At 47.6% G+C, this 21806-nt stretch overlaps 1 protein-coding gene across 2 annotated transcripts in view; it reads left to right on the top strand.

The window, feature by feature from the left end:
- Positions 1-21806, top strand: part of unc5b (unc-5 netrin receptor B) — a 208431-nt gene that overhangs the window by 156049 nt on the left and 30576 nt on the right. Inside the window, exons 4-8 of one of the 2 annotated variants that reach the window (XM_033012685.1) lie at positions 1764-1867; positions 7963-8143; positions 14306-14473; positions 15497-15661; positions 19502-19534. In XM_033012685.1, coding sequence (XP_032868576.1) covers positions 1764-1867; positions 7963-8143; positions 14306-14473; positions 15497-15661; positions 19502-19534 — 651 coding nt within the window. The remainder of the gene's footprint in view (positions 1-1763; positions 1868-7962; positions 8144-14305; positions 14474-15496; positions 15662-19501; positions 19535-21806) is intronic. The other variant, XM_033012686.1, reaches the window with a different exon arrangement.

Raw genomic sequence — 21806 nt, 5'->3', positions numbered from 1 at the left:
TTGCTGGGCCAACTCAGCGGGCCAGGTAGCACCTGGAGCTGAAGAAAGAGTTAACATTTCACATCAATGATCTTCCATGTCAATGACCTTTCATCGGAACTGACAAAGGTCATCGAGATGAAACATTAACTCCGTTTCTCTGCCCTGGGGAGTTAGATTGATTAGCCTGGAAGGGATTTATAACAAAGTCATTGATTATATTGTGGTTTGAGACAGCACATGCCTTCTCTGATGAGTATCTGGATGAAAGATTTGTTTGGAATATCTCCCATTGTATACTTGTTCACAGACACAAGCATCTTACTTCTTTTACTGCTCATCCCCTCTTCTCTCCCGCAGTTCTCAAAGACTATGTTCCACCATTTCGCTTCTTCTCAACCTCATCCTTTTAGCAGATCCCAGTGCAAATCCACTCACCCCCATTTCTGCCTTCACTTTGCCACTGTCCCATTCAGTCCCTGCAAGATTGTCAAAACTCGTTATCCCACTTTGAGGAAAAAAACGTGACGGGCAAGCTAATTGGTCGGCACGCAACAAAAGCTTTTCACTGTACCTCGGTACACGTGACAATAAACTAAACTGAACCGATGACGTTAATAACTGATCAATCCCCTGATTCCGTTGCCGATGACTAAGCCTAAAATAATTCATTGCCGAGATAATGCACACATTAGTTGGTCCCATTCAAAATTATAATCTGATTGAAAGCCACAAATGCAGCACGACAGAGAGACACAAAATGCTGGAGTAACTCAGCGGGACAGGCAGCATCTCAGGAGAGAAGGAATGGGTGATGTTTCGGGTCGAGACCCTTCTTCAGACAGTGGAGCACTACTATATAGTGGAGAGGGAGAGAAAGTGAGAGAGGCCAGTTTGCCGAACATCCTTCATTAGAAAAAATACTGGTCGATTATTCAGTAAACAGTGGTTCTACCGAAGTGTGTTATTACTAATGTGGTTTCATGCAAGGTAAATTGTGTTTGATAGCTCTATTAATGTTTCTTTAAGGATGTAACAAGCAGGGTGGATGAAAGAGAACAGATGGATGTGCTTGTTTTTGGTTTGCCTGAAGGCATTTGATAAGGTGCTACATAACAGAGTTAAGGGCCTGTCCCACTTGGCCGTTATTTGCGCCTAATTTACGTGCCATAATTTATGCGTCACGACACATGTCGCGCGCGTGATGTGCGCATTATGCGCGCATGGTGCACATTACGCACGCATGATGCGTGATGACATAGGCAGTGACGCTCGCAGTGTCCCAGGATTTTGTGATGTACAAAATCTTTGCGCGCCATATGCGTTTGTAGGTTAATCGGTTTGGTATAGATGTATATTGTCCCTAGTGTGTGTAGGATGGCGTTAGTGTGCGGGGATCACTGGTCAGTGTGGACTCGATGGGCCGAAGGGCCTGTTTCCTCGCTGTATCTCTAAACTAAACTCAACTAAATACCATTAAAGCAGATCAAGGGTATTAGCTGAGCAGGATAATGAGTGGTACGGGTCAAAAGATGATCAGAGTTTCTTGCCATGAAGCTCAAGGGTAATTTGTAACTCAGTTTTCCCCCGAATCTTTGTCTTCCCCAATATGCGGCTGAGTTGTAGCCCCCCCGCCCACACAGTTGGTGGTGCAGAATCCTATGTGGTAGACATTGGGTAACAAGGAGCTAAAGCATAATCTTTTTCATATGGTGAAGTTGAGAGATTTGTGGGAAGATCCAATGCAGCACAATTTCAACTTGACTTTGCCCCGTTCTCTGCAGACCTGAGGAAGAACTTCGATCAAGAGCCATTGGGAACGGACGTGACGCTAGAACACGAGGTCCTCCTGCAGTGTCGTCCACCAGAGGGCATCCCACCAGCAGAGGTACACACCACACTTTGGAGTTCATTTTGTCCCATGAGCAGTCCGGTTTGGTTAGACTTGTATTTGTAATCCTAATTTTGGTCCGAGCTTGTATTAGCTGCGAGAAAAGATTCATAAAAAATAAATAATATAAGGCAGGGGAGATAGTTTATCGGGAAAGAATGCACAAGCTAAAGATCCCTTCTCATAAATTTTTTTTTTTTAATTCTCAAAAATAATGAAAAGTGTTGTTCAGTGCCAGTGGAGAAGACATATCCACTTGAGGGAGATTTTAAGTTAGTCTTTCAGGTCAGGTTTTTTAGCCTGAAGTCTCTCTCGAGTGAAAATCTCTTCTCTAGTCTTCTATAAAATGATCCTCAAAAAATCAAGTGTTGAATTTGGGAGAAATTTCTTTACTCAGTACTAAGAATGTTTACTTGCTCGCATAGGGAGTGGGTTGAGATGAATGACTATAAATATGTATTCAAGAGTCCGGTCAAGATTCAAGAGAGTCAAGAGGGTTTTATTGTTATATGTCCCAAAAGGCAACTAGGAAATTCTTACTTGCCGCAGCACGGCAGATGTGTAAACATAGTACACTGTAAACACCATAATAAGTAACCAAAAATGGTTTACTTACACACGCACACACACACACACACACACACACACACACACACACACACACACACACACACACAGACAAACAATGCGCACACACACACACACACACACACACACACACACACACACACACACACACACACACACACACACACACACACACACACACACACACACACACACACACACACACACAGACACACAATGCGCACACACACACACACACACACACACACACACACACACAGACAAACAATGCGCACACACACACACACACACACACACACACACACACACACACACACAGCAAACAATGCACACACACACACACACACACACACACACACACACACATATAATAATACAAATACAAATTATAATATAATAATTCAAGTGGAAAAGGGATAAACATGTGAGGGAGAAAGAAATAGGTCGGAGGATGGCTAGAGAGAAGAATAGTTGGAGACTTGCACACTTTTATCGAACATAATACCCATTGAGAGCCACTGTGAATAAATAAATGCCTTGCTCATTGAGTTGCAACTAAGTTATGTGCAGTCATAGACACTGAAGCCAGACATTTATTAGGGTCCCCGACAAGAACATAACAATGAGTCACTTAAGTTAAGCCAGGAAAAAGATGATTGAAGCACAGAGGTTCCAAGATGCCCAATAAAACCACTGTTGTGCATCTTGCAAATATCAAACTAGACAGTTGACTTACATGAGATGGTGAAAGGTTATTGTCTTGAGCTCCAGTGTCCACCATCAGGGAGCAGGTTGCCACAAAATGAGGGGAGGTCATGGTCTGGTTGAAAAATGAATTCAGGACATTTAAGCTCCTTTTTTACGATAATAAATGGACATAAACGAGAAGGAAGACATTTTGAAAGTTATTCACTTTTGGTTGTTGTTGGATATGCTCAGCCCCCTATACCCGGTCCCACTGTGGTGGTGGGTGCTCTGCTTCCTCTCGCACCTCAAAGACGTGTGGGTTGGTAGGTTAATCGGTGGCTGTAAATTGCCAATGGTGGGTGGGTGAGTTCACAATTTATAGGAGTAGAATTAGGCCATTCGGCCCTTCGAGCCTACTCCACCATTCAATCATGGCTGATCTCTGCCTAATCCAATTTTCCTGCCTTCTCCCCATAACCCTTGACTCCTGTTCTAATCAAGAATTTGTCTGCCTCAAAAGGTGAGGGTAGAATCTGGGTGAAGTTGATGAGAATGTGAGGAAGAATTTTTTTTTAAAAAGGGATTGATTAGAATTAGTGTAAATGGGCGCTTGATGGTTAAAGGTCTGAAGGGCCTGTGTCCATGTCGTATGTCTCTGTAACTCTATGATGGAAGTTCAGACTGGAGTACAATCAGTGGCCAAAACCCTTGCAAGATTTATCACCAGTCATTGTAGACTTATTACTCCCTGTCCCTCCTGTTAAGTTTAATGAGGAAAGGTCGTTTAAAGTAAACTGAGTAAGCAATGCAGGTTGTGTAGGAAGGAACTGCAGATGCTGCCTCACACCGAATATAGACACAAAATGCTGGAGCAACTCAGCGGGTCAGGCAGCAAAAGGAATAGGTGATGTTTTGGGTTGGGGGGGGGGGGTGGGTGGGAAACTAGAGGTATAAAAAGGTTCAAAACAAATCAGAGCTGGCACCGATAACCAAGGTGGAGCCCACAATGGTCCATTGTTGGCCTTGGAAGAGGTGATAACATGGATGCGAACAGTGAAACTGGCAGGATGACTAGGGTGGGGGAGGGGTGGATTGAGAGGGAATGCAGGGATTACTTGAAGTTAGAGAGATCAATATTAATCATTAATTGTCTGAAGAAGGGTTTCGGCCCGAAACGTCGCCTATTTCCTTCGCTCCATAGATGCTGCTGCACCCGCTGAGTTTCTCCAGCAATTTTGTGTACCTTCAATATTAATACCGCTGGGTTGTAAGCTGCCCAAGCGAAATATGAGGTGCTGTTCCTACTAATGCAAGTTGCTACCTTATATATTTAAGATTCTTTATGAATGGGTCACCAACTTGCCACAATCAAAGTCACTATTGTATCCAATGTAAGAAAGTCAGGGATAGAAGATGGTGTCAGCCACTGGAGTGAAACATTCAAAGTAGAGGTACCTCAACGTGGTCCCACCCGGTGCCTCAAAAATTGGGCCATGTTACAACTGAGCTGAATTTTGTGAGTTGCATCAAATGTGTAGCTGCTGCAATGTGTATTTGTTTAGTTTATTGCCATGTGCACCAAGGTGGTGTGAAAAGCTTTTGTCGCGTGCCGACCAGTCAGCGGAACGACAATTAATGATTATAATTAAGTCATTTACAGTGTACAGATACATAATAAAGGGAATAACGTTTAGTGCAAGGTAAAGCCAGCAAAGTCCGATCATGGATAGTCTGAGGGTCACCATTGAGGTAGATCGTAGTTCAGGGCTGCTCTCTGGTTGTGGTAGGATGATTCAGTTGCCTGATAACAGCTGGGAAGAAACTGTCCCTGAATCTGGAGGTGTGCGTTTTCACACTTTTGTAACTTTTGCCTGATAGGAGAGGGGAGAAGAGGGAGTGGCCAGGGTGCAACTTATCCTTGATTATGCTGCTGGCCTTGCCGAGGATAAATGGAGTCAATGGAAGGGAGGTTGGTTTGTGTGATGGTCTGGGCTGCGTCCACAATTCGCTGCAATTTCTTGCGGTCTTGCATGGAGCTGTTCCCAAACCGTGCTGGGATGCATCGTAATAAAATGCTTTTTATGGAGCATCTAGATGGAGGGGAATTCTCTCCCCCCCCCCCCCCCCTTGTGTCTAGTTTACACCTATCACACTTAGGATGTCACCCTGACAAATGTCAATGGTGTTAAAACTGAGAAAGCAGTCACCAGCTTCAGCAAAGAGACTAAACACCTTGAGTGCGTTCCAGTCCCCTGTCTCCACAGCTCCAGGGGTGTTTTGTAAATATTTCCATCAGCCGTTGTGAATGTTAAAACGCCGGCAAGGTAGGGCACTCTGTGTGACTGTTCGTTCATCTGCTTTGGCATCCTGCAACGCTAGGATTATTCTGCCATCACAATTCGAAGATGCCAAATAGTGTGTGAAATGGCATTTGAAGGAGCAGCGTGTCCATCTGATTAATTTACTGGATGATCGGGACAAATTAGCCAGCCTCAGCAGAAGCATAAGTGCGCTGATAAATGTGCCACATGTCAGACCTGAAGAGATTGTCACTGCAACCTCAGCATCTACATGGGATATCTCTGCCGTGTTAACACGACTAGCTAACAATGTACCTGGGATGATCTTTCCACCAGGAAGATCTTCCATGAAGTGTGTAAGTCAGCTGAAGTTCGGGATCGTCATGCATGATTCCACATTCTCTATCTTCATCCCGACAGGAGTGGGGAGAAGAAGGAATGACCGGGGTTGGGACAAGTCTTTGGTTGCGTTGGCTTTTCGTGGATGGTCCCATGTACACTGGTGCGGGAGAAATTGAATGCTCTGGGTAATAGTGAAGGTTTCAGTCAAGCTATCCGACGTGTCCTTGATTGTATCGAACATCTCGATAGTTCTTGGAGGTGCACTGATCCGCGTGCATAAGAGATGTGAAAGATGCTATGTAAATACAAATTTTAATTGCAACTTAGAACAAAGACTGCTGACATTTACAGGTTTCTGAAAGATGCACGCACTTAAAATAAAATTGCCTTTATACTTCATCGTAGGCCCTCCTTAGTTCTGTTCTGATATTGCATTGATCGAGGCCCCATCTCTAATGCAGGGACTGCATAAACTGCTGCTGCAAGAGTTTCTCAAAGGCCATCACAGTGGGCACTGCAGGACTCAAAATATCAAGGCACTGCATCATCTCGCAGATACGCTCACTAGGAACATGCAAGGGAGTATATTGAATGGCTCCCAATTTACTGCCACTCATTTTAATAAGTCAATGTAGTGAGGGAAGATTAAAGGGCTAAAAAACATTGTGGTCAGGCCAATTAATCAGTGAACACTTGTAACTGTGTGAATGGAAACAAATTAATTAGAAATGCATTAAAACCTAATGAAAATAGAATCTTGCTTACTGAGCTCCATTTCGGGATCAAATGATTCTTTCCCCAGAACAGATTAAATTGCACGCTCGAGTGAGTTTCTCTGGGAGCTGAAGGCCAGGCAACCTGCAACTATCATCATTTGATAAAAGAATTGATATCTTTAATTCTATCGATTAAATAACGGGCGATGGAAGAGTGGAGATGAGACAAAGGGCAATTGAGATAAATCTAGTCGACGGTGCTGGCCATTTGTTACATCTTAATGGTATCTGGGAGGAATGTGACCTCGAGGCATTGGCATTGATTTGGATCGAGCTTGACATGAGATAACAAATAAGTGGTCACTGAATAAGCGCAGTGGAAATGTATCCCCTGCGTGCATAGAGTGTACATAAAGGGGCGGCATGGTGGTGCAGTGGCAGAGTTGCTGCCTTGCAGCGCCAGAGACTACGGGTGCTGTCTGTACGGGGTTTGGACGTTCTCCCCGTGACCTGTGTGGGTTTTGTCCGACATCTTTGGCTTCCTCTCAAACTCCAAAGACGTACAGGTTTGTAGGTTAATTGGCTTGGTGTAAATGTAAATTGTCTCTAGTGGGTGTAGGATAGTGTTAATACGCAGGGATCGATGGACGGCATGGGCTCGGTGGGCCGAAGGGCCAGGTTCCGCGCTGTATCTCCAGAACTAAAAACATAATTACTAGCACTTGTGTGTTGTACTCGACTTTTGCGACAGGCTGTGGCATGGAGACGAAAACAGAGCTATGCCCCTGTCCCACTTAGGAAACCTGAACGGAAACCTCTGGATACTTTGCGCCCCACCCAAGGTTTCCGTGCGGTTCCCGGAGGTATTTGTCAGTCTCCCTACCTGCTTCCACTACCTGCAACCTCCGGCAACCACCTGCAACCTCCGGGAACCGCACGGAAACCTTGGGTGGGGCGCAAAGTCTCCAGAGGTTTCCGTTCAGGTTTCCTAAGTGGGACAGGGGCATTAGGGTCAGGTGGAAGTGTTCTTTCCAGAGAACACTGCCTCAACTACCTTCTCCGTCAGCTCGTTCCATAAACTCATTATGTTTAACGTTCCATAAAACTTTTCCCACTCACCTTAAGCCTCTGTCCCTTGGTTCTTGATTCCCCTATTCTGGGTAAAATACTGTGCATTTGCCTTATCAAGTCCCCTCATGATTTTATACACCCTATAAGATCACCCCTTATGCTGCTGCAATCCAAGGAATAAAGTCCGAGCCTGCTCATCCTCTCACTGTAGCTCAGCCCCTCGAGTCCTGGCTAAGTCCCCTCTGCACCGTTGTGGAACCTGAACGCACCATCTACTGACTCAAAGACAGAAGTGTTTGTAAACTGGGCGACCAATGTAATCGTTTGGCCATCATGTTGATTCTGAAGGAACACTGCCACTAACCTGCTGTCCATTGATCTGACCCAGGTGGAATGGCTGAAGAATGATGACATTATCAATCCGATCCAAGACACCAACTTCCTCATCACCATTGACCACAACCTGATCATCAAACAAGCCCGCCTGTCCGACACAGCCAACTATACCTGTGTGGCCAAGAACATTGTTGCCAAGCGACGCAGTACCACTGCTACAGTGGTTGTATATGGTAAGTCTTGATGTTTGTTAATTGTCTCAGTATATTTGCCTCTTTTCAGCATGTCCTGCGTGAATACGGCATCAATGAGGGAGATATCACCAGACTCGGAGTGGTGACGTCCTTAAGGGTCTGTCCCACTTGGGCGTCATTTGCGCGTCACGTAGGTGGCGTGCGAGGATTTTCAGAATCCCCAAATCCTGGGGCGCCGCGCGCTACCGTGCATCACTGCCTACGCCACCATGTCTCACCACGCGCGTTATGCGTGCCATAAATGATGTCGCGTAAATGACACGCAAATAACACCAAAGTGGGACAGGCCCTTTAGGGTATAACTGCAGGACTTGCTCTGGGCAGGATCCTCCTAGGTAGAGTTGCCAACTTTCTCGCTCCCAAATAAGGGTCAAAATACAGGACAAATTCCCAACGGCAATTCGTTGACCGACTCAGCCGGGGCTGGGTGAATGATGAGTTGGCCCGGGTGCTGGACTGCACACAAAGCCCGGCCGGTGGGCCAGCTGAGGAGTTGGCCAGCTGAGGAGCTGAGGATCGGCAATGAGAAGGAGGGTTGACGGGGCCATGGGCGAGGCGCTGCTGCTGCACTACGTGGGGACGGGTGAGTTGGGGCCGGACGCGGCACTCCGACCCGACAGTCCCCTTGACCAGAGAAGTAGCAGTCAAATATGGACAATGGCAGTCCCGTACAGGACAAACCAATTTGGCCCAAAATGCGGGATGTCCTGGCTAATGCGGGACAGTTGGCAACCCTACTCTAGGCCCAATCATCTTCAATGATTATCTTTCTCGAGTCGAGATGCATGCGGATACGTAATTCTTTGCCACAGAAGGCTGTGGAGGCCGTCAATGGATATTTTTAAGGCAGGGATAGATAGATTCTTGATGAGTATGGGTGTCGGGGAGAAGGCAGGAGAATGGGATTAGAAGATAGATCAGCCATGATTGAATGGTAGAATAGACTTGAAGGGCTGAATGGCCTCATTTTGCGGTTAGGTGCTACAGAGGAAAGACATTGTTGCCATAGAGGGAGTACAGAGAAGGTTCACCAGACTGATTCCTGGGATGCCAGGACTTTCATATGAAGAAAGACTGGATAGACTCGGTTTGTACTCGCTAGAATTTAGAAGATTGAGGGGGGATCTTATAGAAACGTACAAAATTCTTAAGGGGTTGGACAGGCTAGATGCAGGAAGATTGTTCCCGATGTTGGGGAAGTCCAGAACAAGGGGTCACAGTTTAAGGATAAAGGGGAAATCTTTTAGGACCGAGATGAGGAAAACATTTTTCACACAGAGAGTGGTGAATCTCTGGAATTCTCTGCCACAGAGGGTAGTTGAGGCCAGTTCATTGGCTATATTTAAGAGGGAGTTAGATGTGGCCCTTGTGGCTAAAGGGATCAGGGGGTATGGAGAGAAGGCAGGTACAGGATACTAAGTTGGATGATCAGCCATGATCATATTGAATGGCGGTGCAGGCTCGAAGGGCCGAATGGCCTACTCCTGCACCTAATTTCTATGTTTCTATGTTTCTATTCTGCTCCTATCATTTATGACCTTAAGATTGACCTTTGTTAGCACAGTCCATTAGTTGGGCTGCCTCCATTTTGTCTGCCCTTCCCTTCACCTCTCATCCCCACCCCCTCCCGTTCTGAACCTTTGCTTGGCCTGTCTTCCCCACATAAAACGGAATAACATCTCCCCGAAGATTGGGCACCATCATTGCATTAAAACGTTGTTACTATAATTTTATACACGGCAATTTCCAGGCTTATAAATTTAATGAGTCCATTACAGTTGTGCTATGTTCCTTAAATGCCCAAGTGCTTAACCTGCGATTTGCTTTTAGTTTAAAGGTTTTTATCTGCATTTTCTCATGACTCTGCTAAATTTAAGCCTGCGTTAGGAGTCGGTCCAGGGAATAGTGCAGTTTAAGTCGAGGGCAAGGGGTGACGGAGAGGGGGGGCGAGATGATACAATGCAGCACAGAGGTTGGGCTCATTTTGCGGTTAGGTGCCACAGAGGAAATGGGTAGTCGATGCTTCTGCTGAAGGGGTGGCTAAACCGACCACAGCTGACCGAGCCTGCCATCAACAAGACTACGTAGCAGTTACAGAGAGGACCAAGGAAGTGAGGACATTGAATGTGTAACTTGGTTAAAGGTCACAAGGAATCGGAGTAGAATTAGCCCATTCGGCCCATCGAGTCTCCTCCACCATTCAATCATGGCTGATCATTCTCTCCCTCCAAACCCCATTCTCCTGCCTTCTCCCCATAACCTCTGACTCCCGCACTAATCAAGAACCTATCTATTTCTGCTTTTAAAATATCCACTGACTTGGCCTCCACAGCCTTCTGTGGCAAAGACCTCCACAGATTCACCACCCTCTGACTATTTGGATGTTACTCTTATTTTACTGTACACACTTTTTAATTCAAGGAGCGCCCCATAGGATGTATCAATTAACTTCCTTGGTAATTCTGTGTAACATGTCACTGATTCCATTTCAGTGGAATAAAACTCGGGGAGAGATCTTACCGAATGTTACCAAGCAATGTTGTAATCTCTCCCCTTCCCTCGTGGCCAGGGAGCTGGGTTCGAGCTCTCCCTTGCCCAGCGGACCTGTTCTGCCACTGTTCGGGTTCATATCACAGCTCCAAGAAGCACACCCAGCTGGCTAAGATAGACACAAAAAGCTGGAGTAACTCTATGGGTCAGGCAGCATCTCTGGAGAAAAGGAATAGGTGACGTTTCGGGTCGGGACATTTCTTCAGACTGAGATGCTGTCTGACCCAGCGCTGGTTACTCCAGCACTTTGTGTCTATCTTCGATTTAAAGCAGCACCTGCAGTTCCTTCCTACACTGCCAGCTGGGTAAGGTGGGCAAATGTACCTTGTGCCCTGTTTCTCCCCTAACTCACCTTCCTGTTACCCGTGCAGGATGCAGGAGAGAATGCACCAGCTCCTGCAGCAGATCCTTTAAATATACACAGTCGGAAATAAATAGTATGGAATAATTCATGGAGGCCTCGTGCCTTTTGTAAAAGGAATTGCCAAAAGGATCTGATACAATTTTAATGTGATTGCTGGATTGATTGATCCAGGCACATTTCCTACCATCCAGCATCCCAAGTCTACCTTGTGGTTACACACAGCATGTCGAGAGTGATGCGTGATTAATTGTCTGAGGAAGACTAACAGATGTCGGCAGATGGGTCATTGATAATTGATCACAGCAAGCGATGTTAATATTAACACTGCACTCAGCCTCTCACTACATCCCCAGCCATCCACTGCTCTCACCAATGCTGGTTCCTACCTTCCCTTGTAAAAGCCAACTAGCTTTGATTAGTCTTCTTGGGCAGATACTGCTCCTATTTATGATAGAATGGGTATGAAATATTTAGTCACAGTCGTACTTCCCCGACACAGGCCCTTCGGCCCCACCCGTCCATGCTGTTGAAGATGCCCCATCAAAGTTAGTCCCATTAGCCCATGTTTGGTCCCTATCCTATTCCTATCGATATACCTGTCCAAGTGTCTTTATACTGTTAAGCCCCTGTGTCCCACTTAGGAAACCTGAACGGAAACCTCTGGAGACTTTGCGCCCCACCCAAGGTTTCCGTGCGGTTCCCGGAGGTTGCAGGTGGTTGCCGGAGGTTGCAGGTAGTGGAAGCAGGTAGGGAGACTGACAAAAACCTCCGGGAACCGCACGGAAACCTTGGGTGGGGCGCACAGTCTCCAGTGGTTTCCGTTCAGTTTTCCTAAGTGGGACAGGGGCATTACAAGTCTCTGCCTCCTCTGGCAACGTTCAATACACTGAGTGAAAGAGTTGCCGCTCAGGGGCATATTAAAACTATGTCTTCAAGCCTTTCATCTTAAACTTACGTCCTCTAGTTTTTGATTCCCCTACCCTGGGTAAAATACTCCACGCATTCACCTTAGCTATTCCCCCTCGTGATTTTATACACCTCTGTAAGATCCCCACCATTCTCCTTCCTGTAATGGGGTGGCTAGCTGGAACGGCAAGCAAAACTCCAAATGCTGGCGAACCAAAGCCCGATAAAGCTTCATCAAGACATCCTGACTCATACTCAACACCACAACCAATGAAGGCAATACCACAGCTGTGATATACGCGAGTGCAGGACAGGCTTGAGGATTGAATTGCTTCTTGCTGTTCCCATTGTTCCAGGTATCAGTTGAATCCATTTTCTCTGGAACAACAGGCAAAACCTGCAGGTGTTGGATATCTTATTAGGGCACCCTAATGAGGGTTCCTATTAGGGGTGCATGGAGGCACAGAGGTAGAGGTGCTGCCTCACAGTGCTTTCGGCACCAGTGATGCAGGTTTGATCCCGACTATGGGTGCTGTCTGTGTCAAACGGAGTTTTACCTTCTCCCCGTGATCTTCGGTTTCCTCCCACACTGCAAAGATGTACAGGTTTGTAGGTTAATTGGCTTGGTGTAAATTAGGGCCCCTACAGCCTGTCTGTCTTTTTTTTTATTTTTTGTCTAGTTAAATGTAGTATTGGTGTTTTTTAATACTGGTTTTAAATGTGTATATGTGGGGGGCGGGGCAGGGGGAAACTGTTTGAAATCTCTTCCCTGTCTGGGAGACCCGACCTTTTCCCTGTCGGGTCTCCGTTGTCGTTGGGGCCTAGCACCGTGGAGCGGCCTCCAGCCTGAACGACCCGGGGGCTCGGGAGACTGCGGAGCTGCGGACTACTCACCATCATGGGGCTGGCCGGCCTCGGAGCGTGGGGAGCGGTGGTGACTCGCTGCTGCGACTCGACTCCTGGTGCTCGGGGGCTCCAGCAACGCAGCCGCAGGTCCGGTGGACTGTCGGGACATCGGGAGCTTGCTGGTCCGGGGGGAGAGAGAGACCGCTTCCCGGAGCTCCCGCAACGCGACTTCTCCAGCCCGTGTCGCGGGGTTGCAACGACCCGGAGCGGGGACGTACATCGCCCGGTGCGGCTTCATGGCCGTGGGACATTACAGCGCCCGCCGGGGGCTCCAACTTCGAGACTTTTAGACTGGGAGTGGGGCCGTAAATCGCCCGGCACGGCCTAAAATGGCCGTGGGACTTAGCATCGCCCGCCTGGGGCTTGGACATCGGGAGAGACATGGAGAACAGGGGAGAGAAAATACTTTGCCTTCCATCACAGTGGGTCCACTGTGATGGATGTTTGTGTGAATTAAATTGTGTGTACGTCTAGGAATTGTCTTTGTATGGCTGTGGAAACAGAATTTTGTTTGAGCCTCACTGAGGCTCAAATGACAATAAATTGTATTGTATTGTATTGTATTGTATTGTATTGTATTGTATTGTAAATGCAAATTGTCCCTAGTGTGTGCAGGGTAGTGTACATGTGTGTGGATCGCTGGTCGGTGCGGGCTCGGTGGGCTGCGCTGTATCTCTAAACTAAAGTAAAATTTGCAATAAATGTCGGAAATGGCTGAATCCGCATCTTCCACAGGATCCTGACATTGATAATTTGCTCTTGACTGGTTTTAACATACAAGGTGGGAGACCACTAGTGCGTATATATTTGTGCTTTTCTGCAGGTGGACAACCTTCCTACCCAATAAAAAGACACAAAGTCCTGGAGTGACGAAGGGTCCCGACCTGAAACATCACCTATCCATGTTCTCTAGGGATAGTACATAGGTTCTAGGAGCAGGATTAGGCCATTCAGCCCATCGAGTCTACTCCGCCATTCAATCATGGCTGATCTATCTTTCTCTCTCAACCCCATTCTCCTGCCTTTGGCCTATAACCCCTGACACCCCCATATGAATCAAGTAAACCTACTAAACAGGATGCTGGCTGATCCATGCATTACTCCAGCACTTTGTGTCTTTTTATGCAAACCAGCATCTGCAGTTCCTTGTTTTTACCCAATATCCTTTGATTGGATATCATATCTCTGATATGAATCTCTGATTCATACCAGTATGTAGAAGGGTCTCGAGCTGAAACGTCACCGATTCCTTCTCTCCAGAGATGCCGCCTGTCCCGCTGAGTTACTCCAGCATTTTGTTTCTATCTTCGGTTTAAACCAATTGTCGGGAGTAAACCAGCATCCGCAGTTTCTTCCTACTCATATCTCTGATTGTTTATTTTCCCTCTTCCCGTCCTCCCTTGCCCTGGCAACAGTGAACGGAGGCTGGTCGACCTGGACAGAGTGGTCATCGTGTAACAATCGCTGTGGGCGAGGCTGGCAGAAGCGGACCAGGTCCTGCACCAACCCAGCGCCTCTCAACGGCGGGACCTTCTGCGATGGGCAGACCTTTCAAAAGATCGGATGCACCACCATGTGCCCAGGTGAGGTGTCGGAAGCAGCGGTGCTTCATGTCCGGACCAACAGTCCACACTCTAACCATCCCTGTGGTAGTATTAGCTCATCAGCACCATTTGCAATTCAACATTTGCAATTCTAATCCACCTTCGTTAGTCAATGAATGGACATGAATCACAGGGGTGCAAGGATGATGAAGATGGCTTTATATATTCCCTTTCATAGAGTCATAGAGTGATCCAGCGTGGAAACAGGCCCTTCGGCCCAACTTGCCCACACCGGCCAACATATCCCAGCTACACTAGTCCCACCTGCCCACGTTTGGTCCATATCCCTCCAAACCTGTCCTATCCATGTACCTGTCTAACCGTTTCTTAAACGTCCCAGCCTCAACCACCTCCTCTGGCAGCTTGTTCCATACACCCACCGCCCTTTGTGTGAAAAAGGTACCCCTCAGGTTTGCAGACCAATTAGCCTCTGTAAATTGTCCCTGGGGAGTGGATGAGAAAATGGGGTGCCATGGAACTGGGATGAACGGCTGATTGATGGTTAGTTGATGTGAACTTGGTCTGGCTCATTCCACATGCGTAACTGTGAGGGTGGCACGGTTGGGCAGCGGTAGAGTTGCTGCCTCGCCGCTATGACTATGGGTGTTGTCTGTACACCGGGAACTGCGTGGGTTTTCTCCGGGAACTCTGGTTTCCTCCCATAAACCAAAGACGTACAGGTTTGTAGGTAATTGGCTTTGGTATAAATTTAAATTGTCCCTAGTGTGTGTAGGATTGTGCTAGATTGTTGGTCGGTGTGGACTCGGTGGGCCGAAGGGCCTGTTTCTGCACCTGTATCTCTAAACTAAACTAAACAGTGCTTCACGCAGAAGATGGACCCAATAAGCTGCGGTGACTCAGTGGGACAGGCAACATCTCTGGAGAGAAGGAGTGGGTGATGATTCGGGTCGGGACCCTTCTTCAGACTTGCTGGCCTGCGGTTCACGCCGGGTCCAGTTGTATCTGCGGCCCCGCGGTTTTAACTCCTGTTTTGTCCCGCAGTTGATGGGGGTTGGACGGGTTGGAGCAAGTGGTCCGCCTGCAATACCGATTGCACGCACTGGAGGAGCCGCGAGTGCACGGACCCGTCACCCAAAAACGGGGGCAAGGACTGCATCGGGCTGGTCCTGGAGTCTAAAAACTGCACAGATGGGCGCTGCTTGCGGAGTAAGTAGAAAGAAAAACACACACACGCACGCACGCACACACACACACGCGTACACACACACGCACACACACACACACACACACGCACACACACACGCACACACACACACACACGTACACACACACACGCACACACACACACACACACACGCGTACATACACACACACACACGCACACACACACGCGCGCACACACACACACGCACACACACGTACACACACACACGCACACACACACACACACACACACACGCACACACACACACACACGCGTACATACACACACACACACGCACACACACACGCGCGCACACACACACACGCGCGTACACACACGCACACACACGCACACACACGCACGCGTACACACACACACACGCGCGCGTACACACACACGCACACACACATACACACACACATACGCGCGCGCACACACACACGCATACGCATACACACACACACACATACACACATACGCATACACACACACACACACCCACACACACACACACACGCACACACACACAGCTTGCAATTAGATGGATTTCTCTGCAGGGGTATGGGTACAAGCAGCAGGTGAGAGCTGGGCACATCAGACAGATGCTGAGCTTGCAATGTGTGCGCTTGTGCAGATCAGTCAGTACTAGTTGACCTGATCCATGTCACGTTTTACTGCATACCACTGCACACTCAAACACCTACCTGGTTGAGAGTCTCACACATTATCTAGCCGCTAGTCCAGCCTCTAGGGAGATTCGTGGTAGAGCTTGAGCTTACAACACCTATGTATTTGATCTCTGTGTGCTTTCCTAATAAACAACTTATACTCATGTATGGATTGTGAGTTATTCGACATTCTCACATGGTGTCAGAAGTTATGGGAACGCCTCGGATCAACGTCTTCACTGATTTTGCCGACCTTTCACAGTCTTTGCCATGACTGCCGCGAGCCAGAACCACTCGTCTTTGATGGGGATATATCGACGAGCGATGGGGAGTTTTCGAGGAGGACTACGATATCCACATGGCGGCGGGGCACCGAGGCAAGTCTGTCCACCCCCAAGCGTCTATATTTCTCAATCTGGCGGGACATGATGCTGTGCGTCGGGCAAAACTGTCCGTGTACGCCCCCTGCAATACTGGATGCACGAGGTCAAGAGACCGCTGCTGATGTCATCCGTGAAGTCTCCTACAAAGACTGTTGAACCACCACCTGATATGATGTCACCCGCCCCTCTAACAGAGGGACTGTACCGCACGTCTATAGGACGGGTTTGGCAGCCTAACCCTAAACACAAAGACTGTATTAAATACTGATTACAGGTTCCCATTACCAAGGCCACATTGTATTCCTCCTTATTCATATCCTTCACGGTTGAGTCGCGATTTATATCTTCCTATTGTACATTGGAAGTTTTAGTTGTACGCTTATTTAGTTGTATGATTTATTATACTTAAGAAGGAGGATGTAGATCAGTCCGTACTAGTTGACCTGATCCATGTCATGCTTTACTGCATACCACTGCACACACAAATAGCTACCTGGTTTAGAGACTCATATATTATCTAGCCCACTTGTCCAGCCTCTAGGGAGATTCGTGGTAGAGCTTGAGCTTACAACACCTATGTATTTGAACTCTGTGTGCTTTCTTAATAAACAACTTACACTCATGTATGGATTCAGAGTTATTTGACATTCTCGCAGCTCGGACTGCCTGCTGATTAAACAGGCAATCCCCACCTTGCCTGCACACACACACACACACACGCACACATATATATATGGCCCAGGACCTTCTTAACCAGCGCTGCTTCCAGAAATAAAACACAGCCTTGTGTCAGCTCGATATGAAACTCGGGGATACGTGGACGGAAGCTCACGCGGCGAAGGACCCAGTGAACCTGTTCCCCCAACACAGGTGTAGGCCACACACCCATGGTGGATCTGTGTGTACTCAGCTTCCAACATCTGTCTCCCTCTCCCTCTCCCTCTCCCTCTCCTTCTCTTTCTCCCTCTCTCTCCCTCTCCCCCCCCCCTCCCCTCTCTCCCTCTCTCCCTCCACAGCCTTCTGTGGCAAAGAATTCCACAGATTCACCACCCTCTGACTAAAGAAATGTCTCCTCGTCTCCTTCCGAAAAGAACGTCCTTTAATTCTGCGGCTATGGCCTCTAGTGCTAGACTCTCCCACCAGTGGAAACATCCTCTCCACATCTGTGAATAAGAGACTGTCCATCACTATGTGCTTGTTAGAACAAATCATCTCTTGCTATCGCCCGCCAGACAGTGAGAGCCCCTCCAGGTGTATTCCCAATGATTGTTTGGATCAAGAATCATGACTCAGAACTAAGTGGGAATTCTTGACCGGATCAGTGGACGATCTGGTTTCCCGACTTCCCATTTGGCGTACATGCCAATGATCCATCCACCTCTAGTTTGCCTTTCCCCTGACTCGAGTCTGAAGTCGGGTCTCGACCCGAAACGTCACCCATTCCTTCTCTCCATAGACGCTGCCTGTCCCGCTGAGTTACTCCAGTATTTTGTGTCTACGGTGTAAACCAGCATTTGCGTTTCCTTCCCCCAATCCATTGATAATGATTCGTTCAAATTTCCCGAACTCGCAGTTCAGAGACTCTGCTATGGTTTTCTTCACTTGAGAGTCCGTTGTTCCACAGCCAGGCGCCCGCAGTGATTAATGGGCAGCATGTTTGGATTATTGGATTCTGGTGAACGTCTACCGCTGCACCATCGAGAGCATCCTTACCAACTGTATCACAGTATGGTATGGCAACTGCTCTGTCTCCGACCGGAAAGCACTGCAGAGGGTGGTGAAAATTGCCCAACGCATCACCGGTTCCTCGCTCCCCTCCATTGAGTCTGTCCAAAGCAAGCGATGTCTGCGAAGGGCTCTCAGCATCGTCAAGGACTGCTCTCACCCCAACCACGGACTGTTTACCCTCCTACCATCCGGGAGGCGCTACAGGTCTCTCCGTTGCCGGACCAGCAGGTCCAGGAACAGCTTCTTCACTGCGGCTGTTACATTACTTAACTCTGTACCGCGGTGACTGCCAGTCACCCCCCCGGACACTCCTTCCCTCCAAAAAAAATTGCACTACGATGACTGTATGTACGTATATATATTTATTGCTCATATTCTATGTTCGCTCTTCTAGGGAGATGCTAACTGCATTTCGTTGTCTCTGTACTGTACACTGCACAATGACAATAAAGTTTGAATCTGAATCTGAATCAAGTGGTTTTACACTAGTGGTTCATTGAGACCCAGATCCGTGACCCCTCTTGCTGTTCTGTTTCTCCAGAGCGCCGTGAAAACTTTCAATTAATATAGCAGAAAAAAAATAGATATCGCCTTGTAGGAAGGCAAAGGAGCATATCTTTCCTTCTCTGCTTTGAGTCTTTTTACACAAAGGTGTGTCTGTTTTCCCTGCATAGAGGTTGGCACTCCTTAGTTGCATCGGTGAAGAGAGTTAAGGGCCTGTCCCACTTACGTGTCCTTGGCACGCAAATTACGCGACCACGAGGTCGCGTAATTTGCGTGCCAAGGACACGTAAGTGGGACAGGCCCTTTATTTGTGACTGTTAAGACACGTCTTGGGGGTCAGTTTACAGGAGTAAAATTCACAGACTTCACCATCAAATTTTCCGTTTAATTTTCCGAATCGAATCCCCAAATTGGTTCTTGCATGTCTTGTCAGCTTTTCCCTGGATACTTACAGAACTGTGTTTTTTGTTTAATTTACAGGTATTTCATTTTTTGTCAATTTATTCAGTTTCATTTTTTTTTCCCCACGTTGATTTTATTTTCGTTTTCTTTTTAACAGATAAAAAGCTATTAAATGAACCCAGAAACTCTAGTAAGTTTCCATTTCATTATTTCAAAGTCATTATTTCTGTTTCTTTTGGCCATTTATGATAGCGGTGTGTGTGCGTGTGTGTGTGTGTGTGTGTGTGTGTGTGTGTGTGTGTGTGTGTGTGTGTGTGTGTGTGTGTGTGTGTGTGTGTGTGTGTGTGTGTGTGTGTGTGTGTGAGAGAGAGAGAGAGAGATTGGGACTGGCGCAAGATTTGCCTCCTGTTTGTTAACCCACCCCTGAGATATGAAGGTAAACGAGAGGGGGGGGAAGTGAAGGGGCGAGAGCGTGAATGTGGGCAAATGGTGTGAATGAGCAGAAGAGAGGGGAAATAGAGAGAGAGAGTGACTGAGGGAGGGAAGGAAGGCGAGGGAGTGAGAGAGCTAAGCGCCTTGTTGTAACGAACGCAAGGTTCGGCACGGTGGCGCAGCGGTAGATTTGTCACCTTACAGCGCTTGCAGCGCCGGAGACCCGGGTTCGATCCCGACCAGCGATCTGCGCTGACCAGCGATCCCCGCACGCTAACACTATCCTATACATACTTGGGCGCTGTCTGTACAGAGTTTGTACGTTCTCCCGTGGGTTTTCTCCAAGATCTTCGGTTTCCCCCACACTCCAAAGACGTACAGGTTTGTAGGTTAATTGGCTTAGTGTATGGGTAAATTGTCCCTAGTGTGTGTAAGATGGTGTTAGTGTGCGGGGATCGCTGGTCGGCACAGACTCGATGGGCCGAAGAGACTGTTTCTGTGCTGCATCTCTGAACTGAACTAAATTAAATCTAAGCCTCTTTGATCCCTGCCTGTTGGTGACCAATCAATGCTAAAACGTGTGTAACACTGATTGCCATGTTAGTCGAACTCCCCAAGGACCGATGTACATGAAATTAGCGATACATGCTAAAGCAAAGACATTAACAAATTACTTTTCTTTCATGCAACCTTGCAGATCTAATACGTTAAAGGAGCAAACAAATTGAAACAATCTTTTATTGGTGTTAGGCACAAAAGGCTGGAGTAACTCAGCAGGTCAGACAACATCCCTGGAGAAAAGGAATAGGTGACGTTTCAGGTTGAGACCCTTCTCCTGACTGGGATCCTTTTCTCCTGAGATGCTGTCTGACCCGTTGAGTTAAGGGCCTGTCCCACTTTCACGACCTAATTCACGACCTTTTTTACTCGTGGAGATTTTTCATCGGGCTAGAAAAACGCCCCGACCTACTTGATGTCACGAGTATCTAGGACTAGCGTCACGGCCTGTTACGACCTACCCACGACCTCCTACGGCCTTGTGACGACCATGCTGCGAGTATGAATCAAGGGCAAACTCAGCAGAGGTCGTGAATTAGGTCGTGAAAGTGGGACAGGCCCTTCTCTCCAGCTTTTTGTGTCGATCTACAGTGTAAACCAGCATCTGCTGTTCCTTCCTACATATCGACGTACTGCTCTACTTGGGCTAGAATTTCAGGGCTGAATTCCAATTGCTGTGGATCCCTTGATCTACACCAAATTATGCACATCACATATTCTTTATTGGCATTGGATATTTATGCCCCACAGTTGACCATTCAGCCCACATTGCCTGTCCCTGTTGTGGAACAGCTCCCCAACTGGTTGCACTTTCTAGTTCTTGGTCTGCAGCCTTGGATGTTATGGCTTTGCAAGCGTGTTTATCAAATGCGCTGTGTATGAACAGGAACAACGAAAGCTTCACTGCAGCTTCACTGGGACATCAATAACTACAAATAAATGTACAATAAATGTCGAGTTTTACCAGGGAACTTAGACCGTGATGGTGCAAAATATGGAGTGGTTTGGTGCTGATAGGGTTGTGGGTTGTGGCTTTGTTTAATGTAGAGATACAGCGTGGAAACAGGCCCTTCGGCCCACCGAGTCTGCGCCGACCAGCGATCCCCACACTCGAAAACTATCCAATACACACCTGGGACAACTTATTATTCTAGCAAGCCAATTAACCCACAAAACTGTATGTCTTTGGAGCATGGTAGGAAACGGGCTCCCGGAGAAAACCCATGCAGGTCACGGGGGGAACGTACAAACTCCGTACAGACAGCACCCAGAGTCAGGATGGATGGGAGGCAGCTGTTCTGGTACCTGGAGGTTGCAGTTCTCAGGCTTCGGTACCACCTTCTTGATGGTGGCAGTGAGAAGAGCACTGGTGATGTGGGTCTTTGAAGACTTCTTCTTCTTCTTGCGTATGGCATGCACAGCCTAAAGTTGTAGGACAACTTGTTCTATTTGATCTTACTTGAATGTGCACG

Source organism: Amblyraja radiata, chromosome 37, assembly GCF_010909765.2.
Source record: "Amblyraja radiata isolate CabotCenter1 chromosome 37, sAmbRad1.1.pri, whole genome shotgun sequence".
Taxonomy (NCBI): Eukaryota; Metazoa; Chordata; class Chondrichthyes; order Rajiformes; family Rajidae; genus Amblyraja; species Amblyraja radiata.
This window is presented reverse-complemented; position numbering and strand designations above follow the sequence as displayed.